General features: G+C 35.9%; 1 protein-coding gene across 7 annotated transcripts in view; it reads left to right on the top strand.

The window, feature by feature from the left end:
* The first annotated feature begins 9829 nt into the window (after positions 1-9829).
* pax2a (paired box 2a) overlaps positions 9830-26800 on the top strand; it is a 45862-nt gene continuing 28891 nt past the window's right edge. Inside the window, exons 1-5 of one of the 7 annotated variants that reach the window (XM_088634692.1) lie at positions 9830-10068; positions 17932-17952; positions 20028-20193; positions 21539-21736; positions 26657-26742. In XM_088634692.1, the coding sequence (XP_088490818.1) occupies positions 10044-10068; positions 17932-17952; positions 20028-20193; positions 21539-21736; positions 26657-26742 (496 nt within the window). In that variant the 5' untranslated portion in view covers positions 9830-10043. Of the gene's footprint in view, positions 10069-17126; positions 17953-20027; positions 20194-21538; positions 21737-26656; positions 26743-26800 lie in introns of those variants that run through there. The other 6 variants (XM_088634694.1, XM_088634695.1, XM_088634697.1 and 3 more) reach the window with 6 other exon arrangements.

Genomic DNA, 26800 nt, shown 5'->3' with positions numbered 1-26800 from the left:
AAAACAAATAAAAGATTTACTCAGATGTTTTCCATATAACTGTAGTTAGAAATGTTCTAATTTGTTGATTTACAATCCCTTTTCTAGGGATTATTTCTGGCTTTAAAAACTTAAAACATAATCATACAACTGAAAATCACATTTCTCTTGCTTTCAGAATTACGTGTCTTAATTTAAGGTTTCAAATAGATTTCTAAAATGTATAAATCCTTAAACATTTTTTTAAATTATGCTTTATTATTTAATAGTGAGATTTTGCAGTTTGGTGTTTAGAGTGCCATGAAAGTTTCATCAGCTACATACAATTTCTGATTAACTCTTTGTAGTGAACTGATTTTAATTCCTATTCTTATCAACAAAAAAACTCTTAATTAAAGATATATGTGTGGTTGCAATACTTGTTAATGCCACGTTTCAAGTGTTTAATCTGATTAAGTCCCCTGAGAAAACATGGCACTGCTCTATAATTTTAGTTCTTATTTATTATGTGGTTCTCCTTTCATGAACAAATAATTAAAGGAGGTCCTGAATGACATCCTTTCTATCAGCTTCTTGTGTGTCTCGGTTGGAATAGACTTCCATTTTTCACACAGCACACCAGTGCAGGTCATCTCGGTGATGCTCAGGCGAAGACTCTCTGTAAAATGGCCATCTCATTATCTATGAACCACTCCTTCAGAAACCTTGCTGTATGGCAGGACATCATTTGCTGGAAATATCGCACTACCACAGAGGCCTATTATCGAAATTGCTTGGTCATTCAACATGGTTTGATAACACTGTACATTCAATTTTCTAGCCACTTGGATAAGAGGATCGTAGTCTGAGTAAACAGAGCTGACATTGAGCAAAGCCCCCCGAGTGTCTTTCAGAAGAGAAAGGAGATAATAATGTTTATATAATACTTCTAGTGGGAGGAACTGTGACGCATTCAGAAGCGGTCCAGCGAAAGGTCTCCTCTTGGTGCTTTCGATTGCCCTGGAAAACTTAGTATTGCTACCAAACCACTGATTTAAAAAGCAATGCCTTTATTCTGCTGATAAAAGCGAGGGAGCATGCGATAAAAGCCCATCTGTCATCAGCCATTCCTACAGTCTCATATGGACTGTAATCACAGCGACTGGACAAAGCGCACACCAATGAAAGCATACCCTGGATATTCCAGTCCTTCCTCTGGCCTTTACCGCCTCTCATCAGTCTTACTGGAGTCCCTCCTTCACTTTCCCAATGTTCAGCCTCCAGCATCAGAACTGAAAAGTATGTAGGGGGCTTCATCACTCCACATTATAGTTTTCCATAGATCAAGGTCACAGTTTTCATGATCATTACACCACTGAAGGTGACAGGGAGAATTTACTGGAGTGATCAGGAGTTGATGTGTGGCTGCTCATCCACAGATTTCAATGGAAGGCAACATATTCACACACACACGTACAGTACCACACACAGAAATACACCTACACAAATAGATGCTTTCTACACAAACTTTTTTTTTTGCTACACAAAAAACATCAAGTACCGATGACTCAGATACGTTTCACTAAGTTTGTACACCGGCATATAGAATAACACAACGCATCACAAATGTGATTTCCTACTAAAATGAAAAATAAGATAGAAAGAAAGGTTTATTCCAATATTATGTAATACAAAGGTATGCAAAATCTTCCTTCATGGAACTGATTTATACAAAATATCAGAGGTTAATATTAAATGTTTAGAGCACATGCATCATATTTGGTATTGTTCAACAGAATTATAGAGATACCTTACTTATGTTGCTGCCAGAAGTAATTTCATTCAAGCTGTGTTCATTTGCAAAGATGCTTACTTACCAACCACTTCCAGAAATGGCGAAGTTAAACATAAACAATAATTAGCCATAAAGAGCTGCCTGATATTTTAACACTCTGTTGTTATTTATTGTTTATATTGGTAAGACATGCCAAATTCAAATACATATGAAAAAGACTTTGTATGTCAATGTTTTCATAAGGATTTTTTTTTCGCCCTCAGGAGTTAAAGAAAAATAGTAACAGTTCAATGTATGGAGTACGGCCCAATGCAACTGCCATTGTCATTATCTGTGTGTAAGCATAGAGCGGATTAAACACACAACAAGATGCCAAGGGCAAACAAAGGCAAGAGTGTGCCATAGGCTCCTTGGAAAAAGCCGTGTTTCCCATATTGCTGACATGTTAGTGGAAGCTGTTTCCTGTCTGGTTTAAAATGTGGCAGCTGGGTTGAAACACCCCCAGGCAGCCTCAGGGCTAACATACACAGATACAGAGATTATGCATCAATTGAAACTTTCTAATGGGCAAGGTGCAATACAGTATAATGTACAATGAATAAGGTTTTCATTCGGGGAATTTTATAGACATTTCACCTTAGGGGCAGGAGAGGGGAGGAGGGGATGGGGAGATTGGGGGATGGAGGAATCTAAAAATGTCATTTTTTCATGACAAGTTTCTATGAGCTAAGCTGTTAATACGGAGTCTGAATTTCTGGCAGTCATAGATCAAAGATTTTAATTCACAGTTTTAGAGAGGCATTGGAATCACAAAATATAATATTAGCAGACGAGTGATTTCTGTCTACACTTTTAATCTTTAATGGAACAATGAGGAAAGGAGCATTATTAACCTCATAATTCTGACATTTTAAAGCCCTGAATATGTAAAGGTAGTACTGTTCAATGGACATCTGCTTGTTGAAACAGCTTAAATGTTATTGCTGAAAAACTTAAAAATAACATAGATATTTTTAAAAGACACCAGATTGATATAAAGAAACAAGTGGTATACATGTATTTTTTAATCACTTCACATTTCAGAAATGATTTATTTTTTAATTACAATATACAAAAGTACATCAGAGTTATTGCTGTTTATTTTCTAAAGTATGTTACTCTTGTACCTAAACAGCAATCATGACAAACTTATATTTTTTTAAAAAAGTACCACAAGGAATAAAATGTGTTCAAGTTCCACAGTCAATAATTACAGTATATACATACAGAGCAGATTTCCCAGTATATAAGAATGAAGTTAGTGCCAGACCAGGCTATCATTTAATTGTTGGTGTGTTGCTTTTATTAACTTCACCTAGCTCTGACCTCAGATCGTGCACGCATGAAACAGGCTCTTAAGAAATGTCAAGCAAGGAGCACAGAAACAAGTCAAGCAATGTTTTCAAATCAATTAGATGCTTTGAGAGAAAATGTCAGCTCTGCTTCTTTCTGTGTGGGAAGAAGATTGACAAGTTTAAGGAGAATGTTTTAGCCCTGGAGATTTACATGTAACCTTATGCTAAAGATACACAGTTCCAGTTGACACTGATTATTCAGATATCTATTACCAGCACTACACATGCAGTGCATATAGCAATGCATATCTTTAACGAAACTTTGGATGTTGTCAACAGTTTTAAACAACAGTTTTAAAATCAACTAAAATATATTTAGGAATTGCTGAGGTTACATACAGTTTGCATGATAGCATGATAGCATGGTACTGGTTACATACAGTTTATCTTTAAATGAAAAAAAGTTAGAGCATCGCAATTTCCTTCATGGGGTTTGTGCATTTAATTCAATACCGACAACACCTTTCTTTATATTCTCTGGGGTTAATGCCAAAGGGCACTTCCTACTACATTGGTGAAAAGATAATCAAATCATTCACACTTCTAAGGTGACTTTGTATTTTTGTATTTTTTTTTTAATTGGAGAGTTTGCCCCAGTCTCAATTAGAGTTAATTTTAACCATTACGCCTCGTCGTCACATCCATTATCATAAGGTCGGTGCACTGTTACAAGAAATTTCGTTTATTTTTATGTAGCATTAAAAGTAAACCAGAATACTTTTAATGTTGAAGTCCTTCATTAGTAAACGACAAAAATACAAGGAGACAGTTTTAATTTGACAATACAAACTTTATTTTTCTCGTTACGTTTTTTTTCTTTCACAGAACAAGCAGGTTTGGCGAAGTTCATAACATTTCATATGATGCAGCCGTGCGTGGGTGGCATTTATTCTTTTTTTGTTATTGTTCTTTACTAGTAACTTTCTAAATGCACAATATCACGACAGGTTGTTTCCCCACATGACACTTTGAAGGCATTTACTGTGAATTATTCTTGGGTGTTAGAAGTGTTCTACGCAGATGAATATACACGCCCACTAACTCAATTATAAGGAAATGCTATATAGAGCATATATCGTTTGTCTCTGTTCTTGTATGTGTCAGCTCTGAAGTATATATTCACTTTTAAAGATGAAAAACTAATTCAAAGTTTTTCAGACCTAAGAAATTAGAATGAACCATGTTTAAACCCTAAAGGTAGTTAAATAACGTGATTTCTTCCCGTTTAGCAACGAACGTGTTCGCAACAGAGCACTGAACTTCAGACGTCGCCGTAGAGGTTAACAGTGCGGAAGAATACAAAAAAAAATCAGAGGAGGATTATAAAACTTACTAACTGGAACATTAACAGAAGAGTAACTTGTAAAAAATGCAATATTACAATATTCACAGGAACGACAGAGCGTGGTAAAGCAATAAAATTCAACATTTAAGTCTTATAGCAGCCATATAGCCTAGTTAACAAACATTTTCCATGGAACTACTTTTTCACAGTTTAAAATTATCTGAAATGACAAAAAATCAATCAACCAAAATATTCAGCACAATTTTGAAATGCGACAGCTCTCCACTTGGCGCATATAACCTATTTAATACAAACATGGGTAGAATGAAAATTTTTAGAAATATAACTTTTTGTCCAATCCCTGATTATGAAAATAAATGTTTTTCATCCTTCAAAATTACTTCCTTCCAATGGTTTACCTAGAAATTCGTTTTTTTGGGGGGAGCCTGTCAACATGCTTTACTAATGTGAAATAATCGCTGAAAAAAACATTTCTCATTTTGTCAGTTAATAGTAAATACGTTATTTGTATATATCCAGGGGTATCATATCTTACTCTCGGGCACTCAGCGGCTAAGGGTAAACGCTGCTATATGTCTGCTTTTTGCAGTTAATATTTTACATTTAAGTTTTCTACAAACGGACATTTATAAAATAGCCAGTACAAATGAAAGTCTAAAGTCACACTATACTTTTAAAACGGCACAGTTTAAGTAAACGGTAGTTGGAGGATGTTGGTAAACGTAGTTATCTATGGAAAAAAATGTTCCGAAGGCGGACAGTTCCAACCGCAAACGATTCTGTTATCGTGTATCTTCTATATTTGATGCTGATGTGATTTATTATTATAATATATATGAGGAACTGCTAAATATAAACCGAGAAGATCTCGGAAGAATGTGTGCGATTTGTAATTTTTAATCCAGAAGTTTCATTTCTCTCTTTAAATTTAAAGTGATTTGTAACTTGATCGCTAGAAAATCTTTATAATCTCACAGGCCACTGGGGGAAAAATTACCTGACCCGTACTTGGAAAGAAGACCTCATTACCTGAAATCCCTCAAGAGGGGAAAGTAAACTATTAAATACGTACATCAATGACTCATGACACACACATGGAGAAATAATGGAGCATATTGTGAAAAGAAAGAAACAATTTGAAAACAACATTTGATTCATTTACATAGTACACGCATGTACAGCTAAAAAGTAAATGTGGCTAATGGCTTTGTTACCTCTTTTGTTCAAAACGTTCACTAAGATAAGCGGGAATGTTTTTTTAGACGAAAAAGTTTTCTTCGACAAAAAAAAACAAAACTTTATAGATGACTTATTTGAAAAGACGCAAAGTCGAAGATTTGACTTTAAATGTCGCCGCCTTTAACCAAGCTCGCTTTATTTTCTTCCTAAAAGAAACTGCTTTTTTCAGAATGGGTGGCTGTTCACTGATACAGCAGCGGCACACCTTTGACTGATCGGCTGGAAAGATGGAGGGGAGGGTGCCCTCGCCCACGTCTCCTCGCCAGGTATTTCAGGGAGTCTGCCCTGCTGCCTTACAAATCCTAGGATGGTTCTGAAACCCGAACATGAACAGAGTCCTATTTTAATCATCTACTCCAGGGCACATTTAATAATTACTCAAATATCTGCATATTTTATGAACTGCCAGAACGTGGTCTGTGTATGTAATTATTTCTTATTCCTTGGTGTTTTAAATATAAGGGATAGTCACCAAATTAACCCCTATCTGTCATTGCCGATGTGGGTAACAGTCGTGCCCAATAATCTCCGTGCCCGATAGCAAACTTTTAAGAACCTAAATAAACAGAAATTCCAGCAACATAAGAATTTCGTGACACTATATTTGTGAGTTAAATTAATACATAAATAAATGATCTCGTGTTGGATAATGCATTTTTTTTATTATTTTAACATAGGGAACGGTGCTGTGATTTTGAACACTGGTTTTTGTGGGCCAAATTCATTTCGTTTTATTTCAATTAAGTATTTTAGGCACGTTTGCCGTGTTTAAAACGTCACATGGAAGTTTGGCACTGTTGGCAGGCGTTTGTACAGTGATACACAGACAATGTGATTTTTGGTAATGCTGAAAGAGGTAGAATTTCCCATAAAATAAACGAAAGAAAAAAGTCGTTTTGCTTATTTCTTTAACGTTTTTAACACGTAAGTCCTCTGCATTTAAAACTCTTTTAACTGTTTCTACCCTGTTATATCTGTACGCCTGTATCCACAAATACAGACACGTACAGACGTGTACATTCGTTTGGAACCTGCGTAGTTTATTTCCAGCCCTGACTCAGGTGCAGCGAGCCAGGACTAAGTTCGTTTGGTGCAAAGCAAACTCGGCTTAATGAAGTAGAAAGTGCACAGCGCTCTACCCTCCAAAGTTGCTCTACAGGCATGTCCACACTAAAGACTCCTGGCTTACAAGCTATTCTCTACAGGTTTCCATGGGTATACAATCAGCTCTGGTTTTAGCGCATATGTGGCACGTGCTGCGTCTTTCTAGTTAGTATGCAGCACAAACTTAAGCATGTGAACAGACCAGACAGCCATATAAATAATATAGCCATATAGACTATTTCTAAATGCTAGTTGGGTGTTTTGATATGAAACGCAAGACAAAACTATGTTGGAAAAAGTTCTCCAGCATGCTCGTGGTCTCCTGGGGGTTGTAATATTACAACATATATTTTCTTTACATCCTGATGCACAGTGTAAAAAAAAAAATTACTTTTACACTGACAGAATTCCAACAAAACTGTTTACTTTATCAAAGTGCGCCATCGTTTTTAATCCCTTCACCAAAACACCTGATCTATTTTCCCTTTGTTTACATTTCTGATAGACTATTGTAGGTTTGGAAAACTAGCTAGTAAGTATCACCTTCCATTAAAAACTGAGAGTAAATACTAGAACAATGTCTGAAAAATAAAACAAGCCTTAGCAACGGCTTCCATCATTTTTAATCTATACATTATATAAAGCCGTGAGGAATATCAGCGAAATATTCCTGAATTGCACTGCCCCTTCTGGTCGAAAGAATTAGGTTGTTGTTGTTGTTGTTGTTGTTGTTGTTGTTGTTGTTGTTGTTGTTGTCAACATTTGTAATGTACTGTGTAAATTATGTTAGCAGGCCCCCATATCAGAGGACTGATGAAGAAAGAAACAAATTTCACAAATCACCAAATACAAAATTGAAAAGGAACACAAGAGCAAAAAGAGTTTCACGATATTGCGAATAACAACAACAACAACAACAATACATAAAATGAAAATATTTCAGTGATTAAAAAACATGTAACAAGAAACAAATACTATTGTCCTTCTTACAATTCCAATTCCTTTATGTGTTTAAATTGCAAATGAGATGTTAATTGTGGTTAATAATCTGCTGGACCCCGGGCTGCAGAAACTCGAAAAGCTTTAAATTCTGACTGATATTACGCTCAGGGTATAAAAAGTAATTTAAACAAGTCTCTTCTAATTAAAATAATCTAACCTGAATTCATTTTCCACATCATTTTCATTTTTGTTTCAGTGTACTTTATATGGAAATATAGAAGGGCACCTTACATTTTAGTCATAATACCTACAGGATATTCTTTCATACACATCTCGAGTTTTTTTTAATAACGTCAGTTTTAAAAGGAATACCCAACTCTCTTTTCTCCGGGACTTTTGGAAACTTTAGTCTGAACTTTTACATCACTACTGCCTATTTCTGAGAGGCTTATGGCATTGGTTGTGTATTCCAGTTTTCAGTGTTAATTGATTTAACACGATAAAGGCAGGTAGTGCGTTTTACGGCTGTAAATTAAGAAACAGATTTCCTCCAATTTAAATTTTATGATCTGGATTATACCAATTGTAAAACTCTTATGTTTTACCACTGATCCAGGTCTTTGGTCGTGACGTTTGTCCCGGTTTCGTATTAAAAACGGGTTAGAAAACCTGAACAGTTCTTCTTTACCTGGACTGTACCTCCTCATTTCTTTCATAATAATTTAAAGGTTAACTCATTAGACTCCTAACAAAGAAGTAACTGAACTTGTACTTTGGACAACTTCATACAGTTGTATTTTTGTTTGGAATATATCCCATATATAGCGTAAAATAATTAAGTTAACTGTCTATTTAAAATGCCTTCACCACCCTCAGTGACATTGCTAACTGTTATTTAAGAAGTCAGATATATTCAATTTCACTTCTCCGTGTAAACACAATGAGCTGCTGTTCGGATGTGTCCGCTGGCTCTCGAGTGCTATTCTTAATTCAATGCTATAAAACCACGTCTCGCTGTTTGTTTGTCTCAGTGTAAGACAATGATTGCAGTTTATGAAGTTCTAACAGGTTTTTGTCAGGGAAATTTTTCAGACTGGAAACTGGTCTAGCGTGACGCATTAAACATTAATTATTTATATTAAAAATTAATATCAATTGTCATAACGTGAATCCTATATTCTTAGCTAATTAGCATGTCTGAAAAGCTGAGTGCTGTTTGTCTGGTGTCTCCTGGTCCTTCTAGCTAGGTAATATTTAATAAGCTGGTTTCAGCAATCGTACAAGCTGTGCTCTTATATATGATCAGTACTTTATTACTGCAGCAATATAAAACATTTTGTGTCTTTTTAACATTATCCGAATCTCAAGCAGAAAAAAGCATACAAAATCAACTCAATAGAAATGTCATCGCAAGACCCAGCAAATCTTGGAAGAGATTAACCCTTATTGATAAAGAGACACAGGAGATAGCTGGACAGATAGATGAATACAGATGCATGGATGAACAGATATTGTAGAGAGATGACACAAAACGAAATCTCTGAAGTATCCCAACTGGACACGACTGCAACGCCAAGAATTCAGTTTGCTGATCGCTTTCCCTCTCGCGGTCTTCTTACCGTAAAGGCAATTATATCAGATATTTTCTGAAGCAAATTATTCCTCCGTTATTATTATTAGTATATTAGGTGTGCTTTATGATGAAATGGATCCTCCTACTTTCGGCTGCAGGTTCATTGCTGAGTTCAACCAATAGGCTGCTCCCTTCTGTAATCAAACTGTGTGCAATACTCAACCTTTCATTGAACTTTTTTGGCTGAAACTTCAAGGAAGTTATTGATGAAGATAGCTTTTGAAAAATAAATTTAAGAAATTAAAATCCGAAAGAACAACTTTCTCCATGCACGACTTGTGAATGAGCATTCAATAATTTAGATCCTACCTTTTAGTTTCCTGTTAATGAACGAGAAAGACAGGCTTCTGGACAGACCTAACCGCATTTCATTATACTGTACAACGTCTTCTTTATTTCCAGCAGGCAAGTTTATTCTTTCTTTTTATATAACACCTGAAACGCTTTACTTGCTTTGATTGCTATTTTTCTCTTTTATCAACCCCCAGCTCAGTCGAGCAAGGTCCGCTTCCCTTTTTGTTGTCGTCTAAACCGTTTAGTTTTGGATGATCGCTCATAGATTCTGAGAGCCAGCGGGGAAAGGCAAGACGCCCAGCCGGGGAGAGAGCGCAGGAGGCCGGAGAGATCTAGTGGGCTGCATCGGAGAGACGGACCATTACACAGGAAGAAGCCATGGCTCACAGCGTTGGGCGATCAGGTAAGGATTTTTTTTTATTTCTCCCCCTTGCTCTCTCCGTGATTCTCACAAACCGTGTCAGAGTGTTTATTTGCTGTCGAGAGAGGTGTATTGGCTTCTGTTCCGAGATAAGATCACGTTTACTTTGCAAGAGGTGAGTCTAGGTGCCCTACTGTTACGGCCTTTAAAATAGCCAGAGTATATATATATTCTCTTTTATGGTAATGCAGTGATAACAGCATTTCAATAAAAGACATGCGTCCAGAAGATAAATAATTCTGTAATTTAAAATTGTAGAATAAGCTTATTTACATTACTGTGGTTTGTAATTCTGTATACTGTCACGACTGATGGATTTATTTAATTCTTTTGATTCTATTGATAGTAAAAACGAATCACGCCACCACGTATTTTAAAGTAATCGTAAAACAACACAACCATGATTTTCCCTGCACGTTTTTCAGGCAGTTACTTAGCAGCATGCACAGAGCTTTCAGGGGTTTAATTGACATTTCTTTTGGGTTTATAGAAGTTTCAAACATACAGTTAAGTTAGGCATTTGATCTTTCTGCTATCAAACTCACGTTTACTTTCAAAACATTTTAGACATTATTCCTACATCTCATTGGGATAATGCAGTATTTGTCTTCCAGTGCCAGGGTAAGAAAACATTCTACCATGGATTTCTGTGCTTTTCTGGATGTCATGTTTGTCTCAATATGCTGTCTGTTGTTGATTTCGCTAGTTGTTTTTTAAACTTTTAGCTGATTTAATATTGGCTTTTTAAATTTAAATAGGAAAAAAATGTCCTTGATACTTGTAGATAATCACGAAGAACATAGGAGGAAGGTTTGTCTCGGTATATTTAATTATTTTTGCTGTTGATAGGGTGTAAAGTATGCCTATTTACAGAAATAAAGAGTCGTTTGCACATTAGTGCTTGTTAGTTGAATTCATTGCAGTCGTATCTCTATTACAAATATAATTATTTTGAAATTCGAGTTACAATATATTTTTCCATAGACGTGGTCACATGGTTATATGTACAATTTTATCTCTCTTTAAAGTCCCTTGTAATTATTGTTATTTTTTTGTTTTGTTTCACTTTCTCTAGTTCTTCAATAGCGTGCAACGTTTATAAATACTTTAATAGGTCTAAATTGTTACCCTGTGTACTTTTATAAGAAACGTCGTCCTACTACTTAATATAATGGAAAACATAGATCTCATACCATTTCACCTTTCCATTTTGGGTTTAAATGGGGAGATCAATGAAAAACAGTTGTAATGATCTAATTAATTATGGCAAAATTAAAAGCAAGTACAAAATCAATCTCTGATGGTGTCGAGGATAGAATTAAATTGATGGTCCATCTGTTCACACTACAGACTACATGAATAAGCAATCTAAGGACGCAGCTAACAGACTGCAGCTCAAGGTATATTTTACTCTACTATTGTAGACTTACATGCAGCTGAAGATCGATCTTAAGATTTTACTATTTAGGCTTTTAAAAATGATAGAATATATGTTTTCTTTGTTGTACACAAAATGTTAGGTGTCGAACGAAAACGTTACCTTCAAAAAACAAGTGCGTCTCCTACTCTGAGACTTTTCCGGACAAAAAAAAAAGATGAGTTTGGAGTGCCTTCTCTTAACTGTCCTTCCTAAGTAGCCATACACATTTTAACCTGGAATCCTTTTCTAAAACATTCGTTTTTAAAATTCTGAAACAGTAGATTAATGTAGCTGTAGACAGGTCAAGATAAAGCTCACATAGTTTTACATTATCGATTCTTTAGGAAACAGAGGTTGATTTTGGGTTGGAATTACTAAAAAAACAGAGTACATGCACTTTGGCTTTAGAACCCAGTCGTATCTTTTGAGTTTTTCCTCATACAAATACAGCAACAATTATTATATCTCTGATCAGGATAAGAAAACATGTATCTAATTTCACGAAATCACTATTGTTTATGAAATTTCTAAAGACTTGGAAATGCAATTAAAATCTCAAATTTACAAAAGGTACTAAAATTAGTGATTGTGATCTATTGTCGTTTTTTCATTATGGTTTATAGGGTGATCTTAAGTAATGTACTTTATATTACAGAGACGATCAAGAATTTATCCTGTCATTTACTTTTAAATGAAACACTGTAACAGAAAGAAATGTGCTTTCAACTTCTGAAATTATGAGAAATGTATCTTTTGCATTATCTTCGTGGTAATCTCTAGCCGGAGTAAAATATAAAGTCTAGTCGTTCATATTGCAATTTATTTAATATAAATATAGGCCTTGACTTAATAGTTACCATAGATTACAGTATTAGCTTGACCAGAGAAAATGTTTGAATGACAGCTGGTTTTGTTTGACTAATTATAAATAAAAACCTCAGCAAGATGAAGTGAAAAGCGTAACATTTAACTAAAACATTTTTCAAAACCGCTTTGTTTAGAATTGCTTAATTGCTTAATAAAACAAAACATGCACCGTGCGTTTCAACAAAACTATACGTCTACGTCTTACTATGCACTTAAATCGTTTACCTTTAATCGTGCACTTTACAGTTTTAAAAATGCAGTCTGCATCATTTTCAAACATACAGTTTTCCTCCGGATCACTAATGCTACAGGCATAATATCCTTCCGATAAGCAGCTCAGGAATATCAAATACAGAAATTCAATTTTAGGATTACAGAAATAATCTCTCCAGAGATCTAGAAGGTTTGATGTTCAACTTACACCCAGTGATGCCAGCTCCCAACTGAAGTGCACGTCAGGTCTAAGGGAAAAGCCGTATCGATTGGTGACGTTGGCATAATAATATTAAGGTGAATGGAAACAGGAACCAGAGGCTGCAGAAAATTGAAGAAAAGCGGATTTCCCCCTTCTCATAGGAAGTTCATTACTGTTCAGTTGGCTAACTTAGTGTTGGACAAGGTTGTGTGACAGACGGGAGGCAGGAAGCAATGCAAGACTCTAGCTTTTTGGTTCCTGGGCTCATCCGATCTGAGGAGTTTCATTCTGTCCCATTCTCTCTCTCCCTCTGCCTTCATTCTCAATTCCGCTAATCCACAGGCCATTAACAGCTGAGGCTAAAGATGAATGGCTTTCTGTCACTTTAACAAACCTCTTTTAATTAGGCGTCAACTCTCTTTAAAAAAATGTTCAATATTTTTAAGAACAAATCCTACCTTTGCTGGCACACGAAACGCCATACCCACCCTCCAAAACCATCTTTCAAGTTTGTTTACTATTACTGTTTTATTACCAGGGTAACCTGACAGGTTCATCCATTCTATCTAATCAAATGTAATTAATAACTCGATAAAAATATTCACATGGCAGCTTAAGGGTGCATTGTTTTTCAAGATTTCCTGCCACGATAATGGTTGTTTGTTTGTTTTTTAAGAAAACCGACATTCTATTCCTACGGAACGATGATGTGCCCCATACAGACACAGTCATTGCCCTTGACCGAGATTACAAATTCATCACTAATATATTAACAGTTTCATCATGGCACAATGTTTCGTAGGCACTTTCATCTTTTTTTTTGCAGTGCTGTCATTTAGTTTGCAAGGACGGAATGTGGTCTTCCCGGCTTCACGTGCTTCCTCTTGTTTTTCTTATTGATTTTCCGAGCTTGATGTGAATATCAGATTGGTGATGTCATGTGTTTGGTGTGTGTAAATAATGAAACACTACAGCCGTTTGGCTTTGTTGCGCACACATGGCAACTGTAGCATTGGTTTTGGTTAATCAAGGAGCCTGTGAAATGAATGGAAAAAATATATAGTTCTAAATCGAACTTCGGAAAAAATACTGTCCTGTTAGTTCTCCGATTAATTATTGGGTTTTTTTTGTACAAGAAAATTCACAAATGTATTTTATCACCACATTTGCCTTTTTCACATTTGCATAAATTGCCTTTTTCCGCACATATGCACCGTTTCCGTATTTCGGAAACCTACAAACATTTCTGCCACTTGCGCTTAATAAATTGCAATGCCTCAATCGGTATAATAAACATGTTTAAATCTAAGCTTGAAACACCAGAGTTTATTACAGTTTTTGTTTGGTTATGATTTTTGCGATGAGGTGCTTTTTGGAGAATTGTGAGGAAAAAAAACAGTAAGAAAAAGGAAGGGTTAGATGTCGACCCGAGAACAGAGAGTCTTACACGTGTGTTATTAACATTCAAAACAGGCAGATGCAAAACAACGGAAACCAATTTAAAACACCACATCAAACAGCGTTAGCTTAGCCGGCTTGGGCCGAATAATTATTTATTACCATTATTGTCAATATTATTTTGCATTGCAGAGCCCAGATATCACAGTGCAGAAGGGAAGGGGGAAAAGATTTCAGGGGGTCTTATAGAAAAAGAGGAATGTAGCTTTAGGGGAAATGTGCAGCAGAGTGTGAAATTACAGCCCATGGTGCTACATATTGTACCAGAAGCTCCCTCCAAAAACTGTAACAAAAAGAAGAATCGTCCTCAAACCTGGCCAGAAGGCAGAGCGCAGAAAGTGGCCTCCTGTTCTCTGTCAGATACCCCCAAATCCTGCTAGTTCGCAGAGCCTAAATAAATATGATCGTAACCGCAAACAAAGATGAAAACACCCTGAGACATAATAAAACCAAGACTCCATTCTTTCGCAAATACTTGCGCCTGAAATTAAAGACAGTACTAAAATTCTTTGCAAAGTTAAATTGTATTTAATTGTACTTCCGACTTTCAAAATCTAAAGCTGATTTTATGCGCATTAAAATTGAATGAATTTGTTTTAGAATCCCAGGTTACCAGAATCCAGGGATTCTCGAGGGTGGAAGTCAAATCGAGCGAAGATTTTCTAACCTTTTATGAAAGTACTTCGAATTTTGCATTGGATGTCAGCGTTTAAGGAATCGATTTGCCCTTTTTTTAAAAAACAAAAAGTGCGGTTTTGTACACGGCATCTCATTTTCCTGTTAGTTTAATTATTAATCTGTCAAATCCTGATTGTAAACCTCCTTCAAAAAACGAATACACACCTTGCATACACCACTAGTTCTGAAACGTCGCCGCACGTCCATCTAGTTTTATGTGTACTGTATTATTATAGTTGTTATTATTAACAATACCACCGGCTTCTACCCTAAAGAATTAGTCTGAAATTGTAAATCCACATCACATAGGCTACTCCATTTAAGTGGCGTTAAATATTACTTAAATTACCAGAAGGTTTATTGAATTGATCACTCGTATTGGTGAGGTAATGATGCAAATCCAGTGATTACTATCTCTTAAACCAAAAAAAGTTTATTTTTCTTTAATTTCCTTTAAGGGGTGGGCAAGCTTTTTGAAGTGTAAATTCCAGTTGCTTCCTCCTATAAACGTTAATGAAAACTCCTCCAGATCCCTCACTGGAAAATTAAGCAACCTGTCTCAAAAGATAAGCGACAGGAAACGATACAATGAATATAGTATTTCATCCATTTGATATTTTTTTTTGCCGTGAAAAAGTTTTAAATTTACCTCCATTGGCCTTTCACTAAGAACCTAATTTTGGAAAAAGAATCACGCCATCAAATAGTTGTTTTTTGCTTCTTCACAAAATACAGTTCTGCCACCGAGTACCGCTGAGTCGCTGATTTGTGAGATGTTCTTCCCAACTTACACTTTTTGTATAAAAAAAATCCTTTGTCAATAATTATCGTCAGCAATGAGTTTTAAACTTAATTTCCAAAATCAATTTTGTTATCGGTATATTAAAATGCCATATAAACGTTTTGATGTCAGGTGGCATTGTGCGTTTGAAATATTGAAACATTGAAATATTTGCTCCATAGCCTTCTTGATAAAACTTATGGATGTAAAATATTTGCATCTTCCAATAATTTCAAAGTTTTTAGAATGTTTTACTTCTTTTACATAAATAATCTGATTGATGATTATTTATGTGATTGATAGGGCAGTCATCTAATTGTTCGAAACTTAATAAATGAGTATTTCTTGAAACACTCATTTCACATCGAAAGCGTCTAACCTAGAACCGAAGAGCAGCGTCAAGTTTGTATTTCGAAATAATTGAATTGGGTGACGGAAATATGGGACTGATGCAGGTCATTTTCCTAACTTATTATATAATTTATTCATTCGGTTGTTTAAAGAAAATCTTCAAAACATAACTGAGAATGCCCATAATGTGTGTCGTAATATTTCCACGTATTTTTCGTTTAAGTTTTAATTTTAACACACGATTACAGATTAACCGCGCTGTTAAATAGTACTGTAGTTTTTGAAGTTAAACTGTCCAACTTTTTTTTCCACTCTCAAACCTTATCGGGAGGATCTAAAACAAGCGAAACCAAGGAGCGCCATCTACAGGACACCTAACGGGTCAGCGGGAGCACCTTTGTAACTCCAGCTCTTTAACCCCAGCCCTAATCCCCCACCCTATTCATTAAATAAAAATAAAAGAATACACGAATAGCAGGCACGTCGACATAGCCAATCGGAAATTTGACCGTGATCAGTTTGTCCACTCGTTACCTTACTGAAAGTATTCGCTCGTGCTGCCACAAGCCTGCCCACTCACTGCGTGCAATTTCATTTTCATATTCAGTCTTCATCCGCTTTGCAATCTGAATTTTTTGCAGAAGTCTCTGGTTAACGTATCAAATTTAGACTTATCGTAAATATCATAAAGACGCAAAATGCAGCACAGTACTAAATTGTGCGATTTGTGCCCTATGGATGATGTGCACGCAATGTGTGTACCTTCTGTGTATACAGCATATGCATATGTCAACACACATATGCTTACATAGGTTATGTGGGGAATTTGTGAATAATAAAAAATAATAATTATGATACTAATAATAACAGTTTGGCTGATAAATTAATTTTGGTCATCTCGATCAGAAATTCTTTTTTTTTTGTACTTCAGAAATGGTACACTTCTAAACTTTCCCAGGTAGCTCACCACGTGCGAATTAAAATAGATTGCGAGGATCCATATGCGCGCTTTCTTTTTTCCCCTTGTCCTTTTAATTTCTCCCCTTTTCTTATTCCAAACTCTAAATCATATCCCTGTTTCCTTCCCTCCCCTTTCGAAGTGTCAGATGAAGGGACCTCCTCATTTGGGCTCCAGTTTTTTGCGTTAGCGAATCACAAAGTGTCGGAATCTATTGCCTTTGTCTGACAAGTCATCCATCTCTAAGCAAGGGGGGATCGGGGGTGGTGGATATGGTGCTGGTAGGGGGGGGATTGCAGCTTTTAGAAACAGACACACAAGGAGAGGGGCTTCATTCTCACTCCAAAGCTTCTAGCAAGCACATCCCATCTTTAGAAAAAAAAAAGAGACCACGAGACACTTTCAGTGTCCATGTTTCCCCTGTCAACCTTGTACATATCTGATCAAACCCAAAACCTTCCAGCTTCAGCCACAGAGATCATAAGGAGGAATTTCTACTGCAGTTTTACAAGAGGACACGGGAAGACTCCTTGAGCCGAGCAACGCTTCTTACCTCGTCATTATGTGGTCCAAAGCTATTTAATAAAACCCACGGTTTTTTTTTGTGAGAATTTTGAGGCGAAATACGTTTTTAAAACAAGTATCGGTCATGTTCTTCACCTGACAGACCTCCCTCCTATCTTCGTTGCAAGGACTGATAAACGCGAGAGAACAACTTTTCCGTCTTTCCTTTTCATTTTTTTAAGAAGTTACCTTCCGATCGATCGGTGTCGGAAGCAGACAGCCTATTTTCTTCCGTCTTGTAGAATTTGTTTCGTTTCTTTTAAATTTTAAGCTGCATTAACGAGGCGAAACGGCGACTTCAGTTGATTATCTTTCTTTTCTTTGCTATCCCATGGATATTCACTGCAAAGCAGACCCGTTCTCCGCGATGCACCGTGAGTAGAGAGAGTTTTAAATACATAAATACTATGTACCTACGCATGTTGATTTTTTTGTAGCTATCATTGTTGCTGACGAGGACTGTGATCGCAAAATACATTTGTGCTGTCAGTGTGTGTGGCGGAATAGCATGTTGATTCGATTAAAGACGTCGCGTGGCTAAATGTATGCCTGTTTATACGGAGTTTCTCCACAGATGCTAAATGGAGGAGCGATCATGTAAAATCTTCCATGAAACATGTGATATTCGCAATATTATTTATATTCTCCGGCTTTGGATTTGTTAGATGTTAATTGTTGTTTAAATGCTATAATGTAAACGATGTATGTGTTTACAGTCCGGGAAAATTCTAAATGATGCGCTACTGCAATTTCCGGCTTGATCTTCCAAATAAGTACATTTCCTAAATACCTGCATTTAAGCGGGATTTCCATGTTTTAACAGTCGTGCCTTCAGAAGCAAGGAATGTAAAATAGTACTAAAAAGCGAAACGTTCAAATAGGCTACGACTAAGAATCCTTAACGAATATACACACCATAAGCAAAGACGCGAATGTCAGCGTGTATGGGTGTCTATGTTTACGTGTAAGAGAATATTTAATTCCTTTGAAATTTGCTCTCTTCATTATTTTACGAACAAAAAGAACTTGTATGAAGTTTAAAACATGAGAAAAAAGAAAGATGGAGATTGTGACAATATTCATTCATAATGCTTTTTGTTGGGCTATTCGAAAAGAAAACAGGCTTACCTGCATTTTTAAATAATTCATTTCTAATTCTTTCCTCATGCCTTTGCTAAATAATCTGTAATATGAGTTATCAAAGCTCTTTTTAATTATTTACAATAAATGTGCAGAGAAAATTAAAGGGCTTGTAACCTAATAGCTACGACATGTGCTAGGTTGCGTTTGAACAGTAAGAAATACAACTCATCAGTGCTATTACCGTTATATTACTTTGTTGTGAGATGAGTTAGTAGCATATTTTTGTATTTACTTTATGTTTCAAAATAGTCAATTTAAATAATATCTCTTGATTAAAATACGTAAACAGAGAATATCATGCATGGCAGTAAGTGTGCTGATCATATTTTCAGTAAGGCCTCGAAAACGTGAAGGGATTATGTGCCCAAGTTATAAAATGGACCAGAGTCTGTGTATCAGTTTAAAAGCAAAGCATGTAGCATGAAAATATAATATTAAAAATGCAGTATATTGAAAAGAGTTGAAACACTCTGTGGTTGGCTTATTTTTAGTTCTAGGCACTATTCATCGTAAAAAGCTGATTACCTATGAAGCGAAATACATTTAATGGTCGGAGTTAAATTAAAATTGGCTTTATGCAAAACAATTTAGAATTTTTATGTTATTTTTTGCTAGTTCTCAAAAATAAGCTCGTGTATGGATATCATAAAGACTTGCAGTAAAACTAAAACCAAAAGGGGCATTTTATAAACAATTTTTAAAAACATTACCAGTGTACAGTTCATGCTATACCATGTTAAATCTTGCGTATAGGCTGTTGTCAAAATATGGACTGCCAATATCAAGTAATACACAACTTTGCTCGAAAATTATAATACAGAAACACGAAACCTCTAAAATTCGTGCTAGATGCAAAGCATCAATCTGTATCATTTAGAACCTACAACAATATGAAAGGCGTTCAAAATATAAATAGATGAATGATTGTGTTGACAGTTTTGTGATTTAAAATTGTGCTGGGCTCGTAAGGTGAATCCCGTCTTAGATTAAAAAGCAGAAAACAATGTAATCATTATTAAATGAAACTAGAAACCATTATTATTATTTTTTTGCACTGACACTCATAATGTGGCAACTTTGTAATATCAGAACGCAAGAATTTCAGGCCCGTTGATAATGTTTGAATTGTTGTTTTTTTTATTCCTATCTGTTTTACTAGTTGCCAGCAACAGTAAGGACAGTAAGGTGTTGATTTTCTTCTGTTTTGTTTTTTTCTGTTTTACGGCAACTCCTTGCGAGTTCTTCTGCATCACCTCCTCGTGTGTAATGTCATGTTTGTGTTTTGTGCGTGTTGTCTCCTGCGCAGGGCATGGGGGTGTGAACCAGCTAGGCGGGGTGTTTGTGAACGGCAGACCCTTACCTGATGTGGTGAGGCAAAGGATTGTCGAGCTCGCCCATCAGGGGGTGAGGCCCTGTGATATCTCCAGACAACTGAGGGTCAGCCATGGCTGTGTCAGCAAGATTCTTGGCAGGTGAGAGACGACACAACCGCGCCACGAGTTTTGCAGTCATTTGCATTTTATTTTATTTTATTTTATTTTTTTGTGGGTGGCGTGCGCGCGGGCGCGCGCGAGTAAATAACCAAACTTTGTCATGTGGTGTGAAGAAAATAAACTTTATTGGGGAAGCCTCTATTAAATGGTTGAGTCTCGTTTCTTGTTGAAGCTGAATGAACAGTACGACTCTTTTCACTAGAAGACACACACTCACAAACTACCGTGTAAATTCACGGGTGCCGAAGGGTGGTCGCAGGTGACTCAGCGTCCGGTTGAAAGTTCCCAACAGACGCAGATCTGGTGGGTGTACTGGACCTGAAAAGGAAAAAAAACGCAGGGTCGCCTAACCATTAAAATAAAGTGAATATTTTCTGTCACAATCTAAGCCTCTTTATCAAGGGCACAAACGAGACAAATTATGAAAATATTTCGTACAGAATAAAGTAATACTGTACAACACAACTGAAAAAAATTACAACCACGATTTTTTTCAACCACAAAACTTTGTACTTTTGTTTGTGATCCCCACTTTACTCACCAGAAAAGGAAAATAAAACAATCGGTGTTGTGCTGGTATCATGTTATATATGGCAGTTTGAATGTTTTTGAAATATTTTTCAGCTATCAGACGGATTTTAAAAGGTATTTTATTTATGCATTTGGAATGTTTCTCACAAAAGTGTTCTGAAATATTATTAAAATTGGTAGCATGTGTACTTTTTAAATGCATGTTCTCAAGTTTGTTGTTAGTATGAGCCGTAAATAGCGTTGAAACCATTGGGTACATTTCTTAAATCGTATGATATACATAGTTTTAATCATTTCTATGACTGCAGCCGATAGATTAAGTCTCATAATGTGTACCATTCGTAAGCTACATATCATGATGTAGAAATGTTGCCATTAAAAATATTCAAGAAAGGAAAAATGCCTTTCGTATTTTGTTAAACTGTGTGTTGATGTCCCCGGGTGCCTTGTAACAATGGCACGTGTGACAATACTTCCTAGGATCGAAGTTTACGTTTCTTTACTTCGGATCAGCGCACTATTTATTGACCTTTTGTAAAATATATATTTATATAAAAAGCAACACTTTTGACAGTTTATGTGTACTATCCCCCGCTATCGCCCCCTGGAGAAGTTTGTAAGTGATAAAAATGTACCTTCACGAAAATGTATGTCATACCTGGCTGCAATTATTGAACCCCATAAATTTTAAGTCAAGGATCTTTACGCTCTACGTATATATATATTGTGTAATCAGTCATTATTACTATTCTTATTATTATTGTTGTTGTTGTTGTTTTTGTTGTTGTTGCAGATACTACGAGACCGGCAGCATTAAACCCGGAGTAATTGGGGGCTCCAAACCAAAGGTAGCAACTCCAAAAGTAGTGGATAAAATCGCAGAATACAAGCGCCAGAATCCCACCATGTTCGCCTGGGAGATCAGGGACAGACTGTTGGCAGAAGGCATTTGCGACAATGATACGGTCCCCAGTGTGTCGTCCATCAACAGGTAAAAATATATATGCTACGAAACCGCTGCTTTTAGCGCTAAATTCAAGCTCATATATTTTCAGCAACATCATGCCAATGTTTGCCAATTTGAACTGTATCTAAAGTTATATCGATAAGCATGTCAATTTTATTTTCTTCGTAACAAAAAAAGAAACAGAACCCTCTTTTAATGGTATTTGTCAGATCAAGAACAATCTAGACCTTTATAATGTAATATATATAACATCCCGATATCTTTAGAAATCACATTTATGATTTCTATTAGTAAATCAAGGTATTTTTCTTAAAATACTAATTTTTTAGATAATTATTAAAGTTAGCTTTTTACTTTCTAAATGTAGTGTTTTAATATATACACACTCCACACTACTAAAAACAATCTTTTCAGCTTTGCCGAATTTTTATTGAATAAAAAGAAAACCGGGTCTAGTAAGAAACGGGCAACGATTTGTAATGAACGTTTTTATGTGGTAGACTAGAAGAGCGGGGAAAAACGTAAAGAAATTATTTTTTCAATCGCTTGATGGGAAGTTCGACATCGATTTATGGAAAAATGAAACTACCGTCTTGTAGCGTCAACAGTATGACAAAGGCAAACCATTTCAAACGTTTTCATTAAAACTGAAAGTTTTTCGGAATATATATTTCTCATTAGTATCTCTGTTTGAGATTTAGTATCTTTATCACATTTGAAGAGGTCGATCCAATCAAATTAACCTACGAGAAGGCTTAAACAAAGCAGCACAGACCAAAGAATCAAGACCTAATAGTAAATATGGAGAATATTATTAAATGTAATTGAAAGTCATATATGTTGTCTGAAGATGCTATTTCATCTCATTCTCATTTGATAGCATTAATCAATGAATCAAGTCTGTTCGTGTAGAAGTTTCAAACTTAAAAAACATTAAGTAACAACATTCTCAATAAAAAGGTAAATTACGTTATATATATATATCGAATGTATTTAGTTTTTCATCGAGGGTGGTCTCTGTGGTGTAATTCAATCCCAAATCCTTCAACAATCAGCCTTTACAGCACTGAATCTGAAGCTGAGCGCACCAAAATCACATCTGTCTGGATGAAAACCGATCAATACTTTGTAAGCAGATCCACTGCCACCGGGAAATACTCAACACAAAAGTTCAATACTAGACCTAATGTGTTCGAAAACGTAGTTTCTTCATTGTGAACAGATTTCGCAAAACCTCGTAGTTTGAAAAAGGCGGAAGAGCCGGTTTGGGTAGTCACAGTGCATTACATAACGAGAGTATTGTGTCGGCTATTTCAATTTAAAAGGCTGAGAGATTCTTTCACAGCTAGAGCACATGTACTGTTTCTGGGGGGAAAGGAAACGCTGTAATTCATACGCTAACCTGTAAAAATAATAATGAACAGTTTCTTTAATTTTGGTATTTGGCAGAGAGGGTGGACATGGTTGCAACATCTAAAAAGGCTCGATTTACCTATTTTACAATATAAGAACTGCGAGTGTGTATTTATGAAATCCTGTATCATATCAACAACGCTACAGTGCTTTACATTTTCATTTCTAAAGTGTAAGATAAATAGATGGGGGCGGAGGTGGGTTACTTTCTGCTAGGATTTCAAGCTTAAATGTCTGTTCTGAACAGGACCATACAGGGCGAGATTTGTCAAAGAAATCTTAAATTAATATATATGCTTCATGAATGACGAGATCAATCCAGTAAAATAAAGAGTTCCATGAAAAACTCACAGTAGTGGATGTGCAGGCATATGAGTTTTGGTGATGATGGTATTTCTATATTTATTAACATGTACAGCACAATATGTCAGATGGGTTACAGAAAGATGAATACACAGATTATTCATTTATTACTGTGCTTGAGGGTTTCATAAATCCTTTGTAAAGCTGTAGCCTGTTACTCTGTTGGATGATACACCCCTTAACAAACAAAAGCAAACAACATTAACAGCACATCCCATCTAAACCTTCATCTCTTACTAGGGAGGATACAAGGGTAAGCAAAGTAAGTGAGCAGGGGGGAAGACGGAAAAGGGAAAAGAACATGGTTTAGAGAAAACCCCCTACCCAGGAACACAAGTAATGAACTTTGCTTAGGAGGCAGTCTTCCATAGAGCTGGCATCAGCATTACATTTTAATGAGCTGATTGGAGAGCATGGGCAGCCTCACACAAGACAGCTACAAAAAAAATAGAAAGGTTGAAAAAATTCATTTCATGCACCATGGTTGCTTAAAAAAGGGCAATTTGAGCAGGTTCCAACACATGTATGTGATAAATTTAAAATGTACATTAATCGTATTAAAAGACCCCTATAAACTTTTCATTTCTAATTAAATTCAAGCGAGCGATTTAGAAATAGAAGCACTCTATGGGCCTTTGTTTATGTGGGAAATTAAAATGCAAATACAAAGAAATTTATTTCTATTACCAGAGGAAGTTGAAGGATCTTTTGGTGCTTTTTCAAAGGACTACAAAACAGCTAGATTTGAATATTTCTCTTTGTGTAAGCAGATTCTGAGTTCCTGTGTCGTGTACTGTTTAAGATATTAAACTTTAAGGAACCACCCTACATCCAGGCACATCTTCAAAAACTGGTTTTGTACCAGACAGCATATTATTGTGTTTATTTGCAAATTAAGAGAAATTAAAAGCTGAGAGTAATGAGTTTAGAGGACTAATCAATAGTTTCAGGTATCTTTTTATCAATAGTTAATGTGTAACAACTAAAAGATGAAAACCCCATGTGAATGTAAATGAATAATAAATCAGTGTTGTATAAAAAACAATGTGACAAATGCATTAGTGTTATATAAAATATACAGAGTAAAATAAAAATATTAACTTTAGAGTCAACTCTTGTTCTGAAACAAAAGTATGTCTATCACAAAACAGCATGAAAATATATCTGTTTTTCTGTATATTAATGCAAAATTAGACATAAAATATACAATGCACTATACAGGCATGTAGACTACGTAACTTAAGATTTCCTGTCCTTTGCATGACTGCTGTAGAAAAAGAAATAAACTGTGTTTGTACATCGAACACATCCAGTCTGAATATCTTCCAACACAGGGAAAGTCACTTTAAGGCTGATATCTATTAACAAGCTGATACAGTATTACAGTGGAGAGAGGAATGAGTCTCTGACATAAATTAGACATAAGAAAAGAGAGAATCCACCACTGGGTTTATGTTGTAAGGAAACTGACCGCAGGTCTGTTGACAAAAGAGGATGTTCTAGCTTTAAACACTTTTTTCCTGCATGAATTATTAAAGATTACACAGGGATGAGGGTGTACTTTGTGTCTGAGCTGCTGCAAGGAATTACCACCAAGTACCTGCTTGTAGACATTAAAAAACCCAAGGTCCTCAATGGCTTTCAATGGTATCGATTCAGACTCAAAGCAATTTTAATATTTCTTCAGGGAATTTTCAGCAACAGCTGAAGTCATTAATTCACCCTCCCAAATTGCTTATTCAATATCAAGAACATGGATTCCAAATAAAGTCCCTGAATTTATGTGACTCACACGAGTCAAGGGGTCAAATAATTGTTATGGAGGGAAGTTAAAAATCCAGATAAAATATTGATATGTGTTTTCTAGAAAAGGCTTGTAGCTTTTGTCGCCTTGCCCCAAGGACAGTGCATTGGGGGAGATTGGAGCCTGCCTAAGTCATTGAGATCAATGGAGGTTTGATGTATATAGATTCCTTTGGGTATTAACTCTTAGCTGCCTGGTGCTGACAAGCAAGTGGATCATTTTACAAAATAGCTTTAAAAGAGCTAAACACCATCTATGGTATCATAGGAGCACAATCTTTTCAAATAATTAATTTCAAATATTTTTACCTTACTATTTATGCCTAAAACATGTTATTTACCTCTATAGAAGAGGAAAACCATAGTCATCCCCTTCATTTAGGCACTAAATGGACAAATGTTCTCAAAAAGACTTAAATAATCTCTTTTTATCATTCATATTCTTCCACGGACGATAGTGAGCAGTGAAGCCAGCCTAGGCACAAAGTCATGAAAGCCTTTATTAGAAGGTTTTCAGTTTTCTTCTACTTCTTAAATTTGAACTCAGCAAATGGATACTATGTCAGTTGTGATAAATAGTTTCAAAGTTTACAAATTATTGTGGCAGCTACCTCTTTTTTCTAAAATGCCATTCAGATTAAAGGAATCTAATGCTGGAGCAAGCTTGTGCACAGCAATAAGGCACTATTGCTTTCCTGTCACATATAATTTATAGCTTTCCATTTGCATCTGTTTGCGTGTGACTAATCCCCAACTTTTTATCCCCAAGCCCTGATCAATAGAACCTCATCCGCATTGGCACTTGGGGCTGTTGAGTTATACAGAGATGTTTGATCTGGGAAGTGAGAAGCCATGAGTCTCGGGTACTCCTGTAAATGTTCCAGAAAGAAAGAGGGAGAGAGAGGAGGAGAGAGCTGATTAGTCTGGGCCAGGTAGAGTCAGTGAAGCTGATCATTGAGGTGAATTGATGTGATTTCATGGTTTGTTTGCAAGATCATTCAGACCAAAGTGCAATGAAGACTTTCCCCATATCTCACCTTAAAGGCGCAGTTTTTTTTCCCCCTTTGAATTCTGGAATTAAATTTGATATGATATACTCTCACGGATAGTTTCTACTCAGCCTTTCTCACTGGTGCATTGAATTACTGTTTTCGCTATCGCACAAAACCATGATGATTAACAGAAAGGACGCACACAAGAAAGCCTGCACTGCATGTATCCGTGCTGCCCTCAATAAATAAACGATTAAATAAAAACATGCACACTGGTACATGGAGAGATAATTCTGATTGGTGCATTAACTACGTTAGATTAAAAAGGTAAGAAGGCAAAGAAATCTAATTAAGTTGTGTATCTGTTGTGCAGGATTATACGTACCAAAGTTCAGCAGCCCTTCCATCCATCTCCTGACGGAACAGGAACACCTCTCTCAACACCTGGCCACACTATAGGTAAGCAAATAATGGGAAACTGATTATAAATGCCAAGCACCACTTATGATTTTTATAA

Source organism: Lepisosteus platostomus, chromosome 6 (assembly GCF_059453375.1).
Source record: "Lepisosteus platostomus isolate fLepPlt1 chromosome 6, fLepPlt1.hap1, whole genome shotgun sequence".
In the NCBI taxonomy this organism is placed as follows: domain Eukaryota; kingdom Metazoa; phylum Chordata; class Actinopteri; order Semionotiformes; family Lepisosteidae; genus Lepisosteus; species Lepisosteus platostomus.
This window is presented reverse-complemented; position numbering and strand designations above follow the sequence as displayed.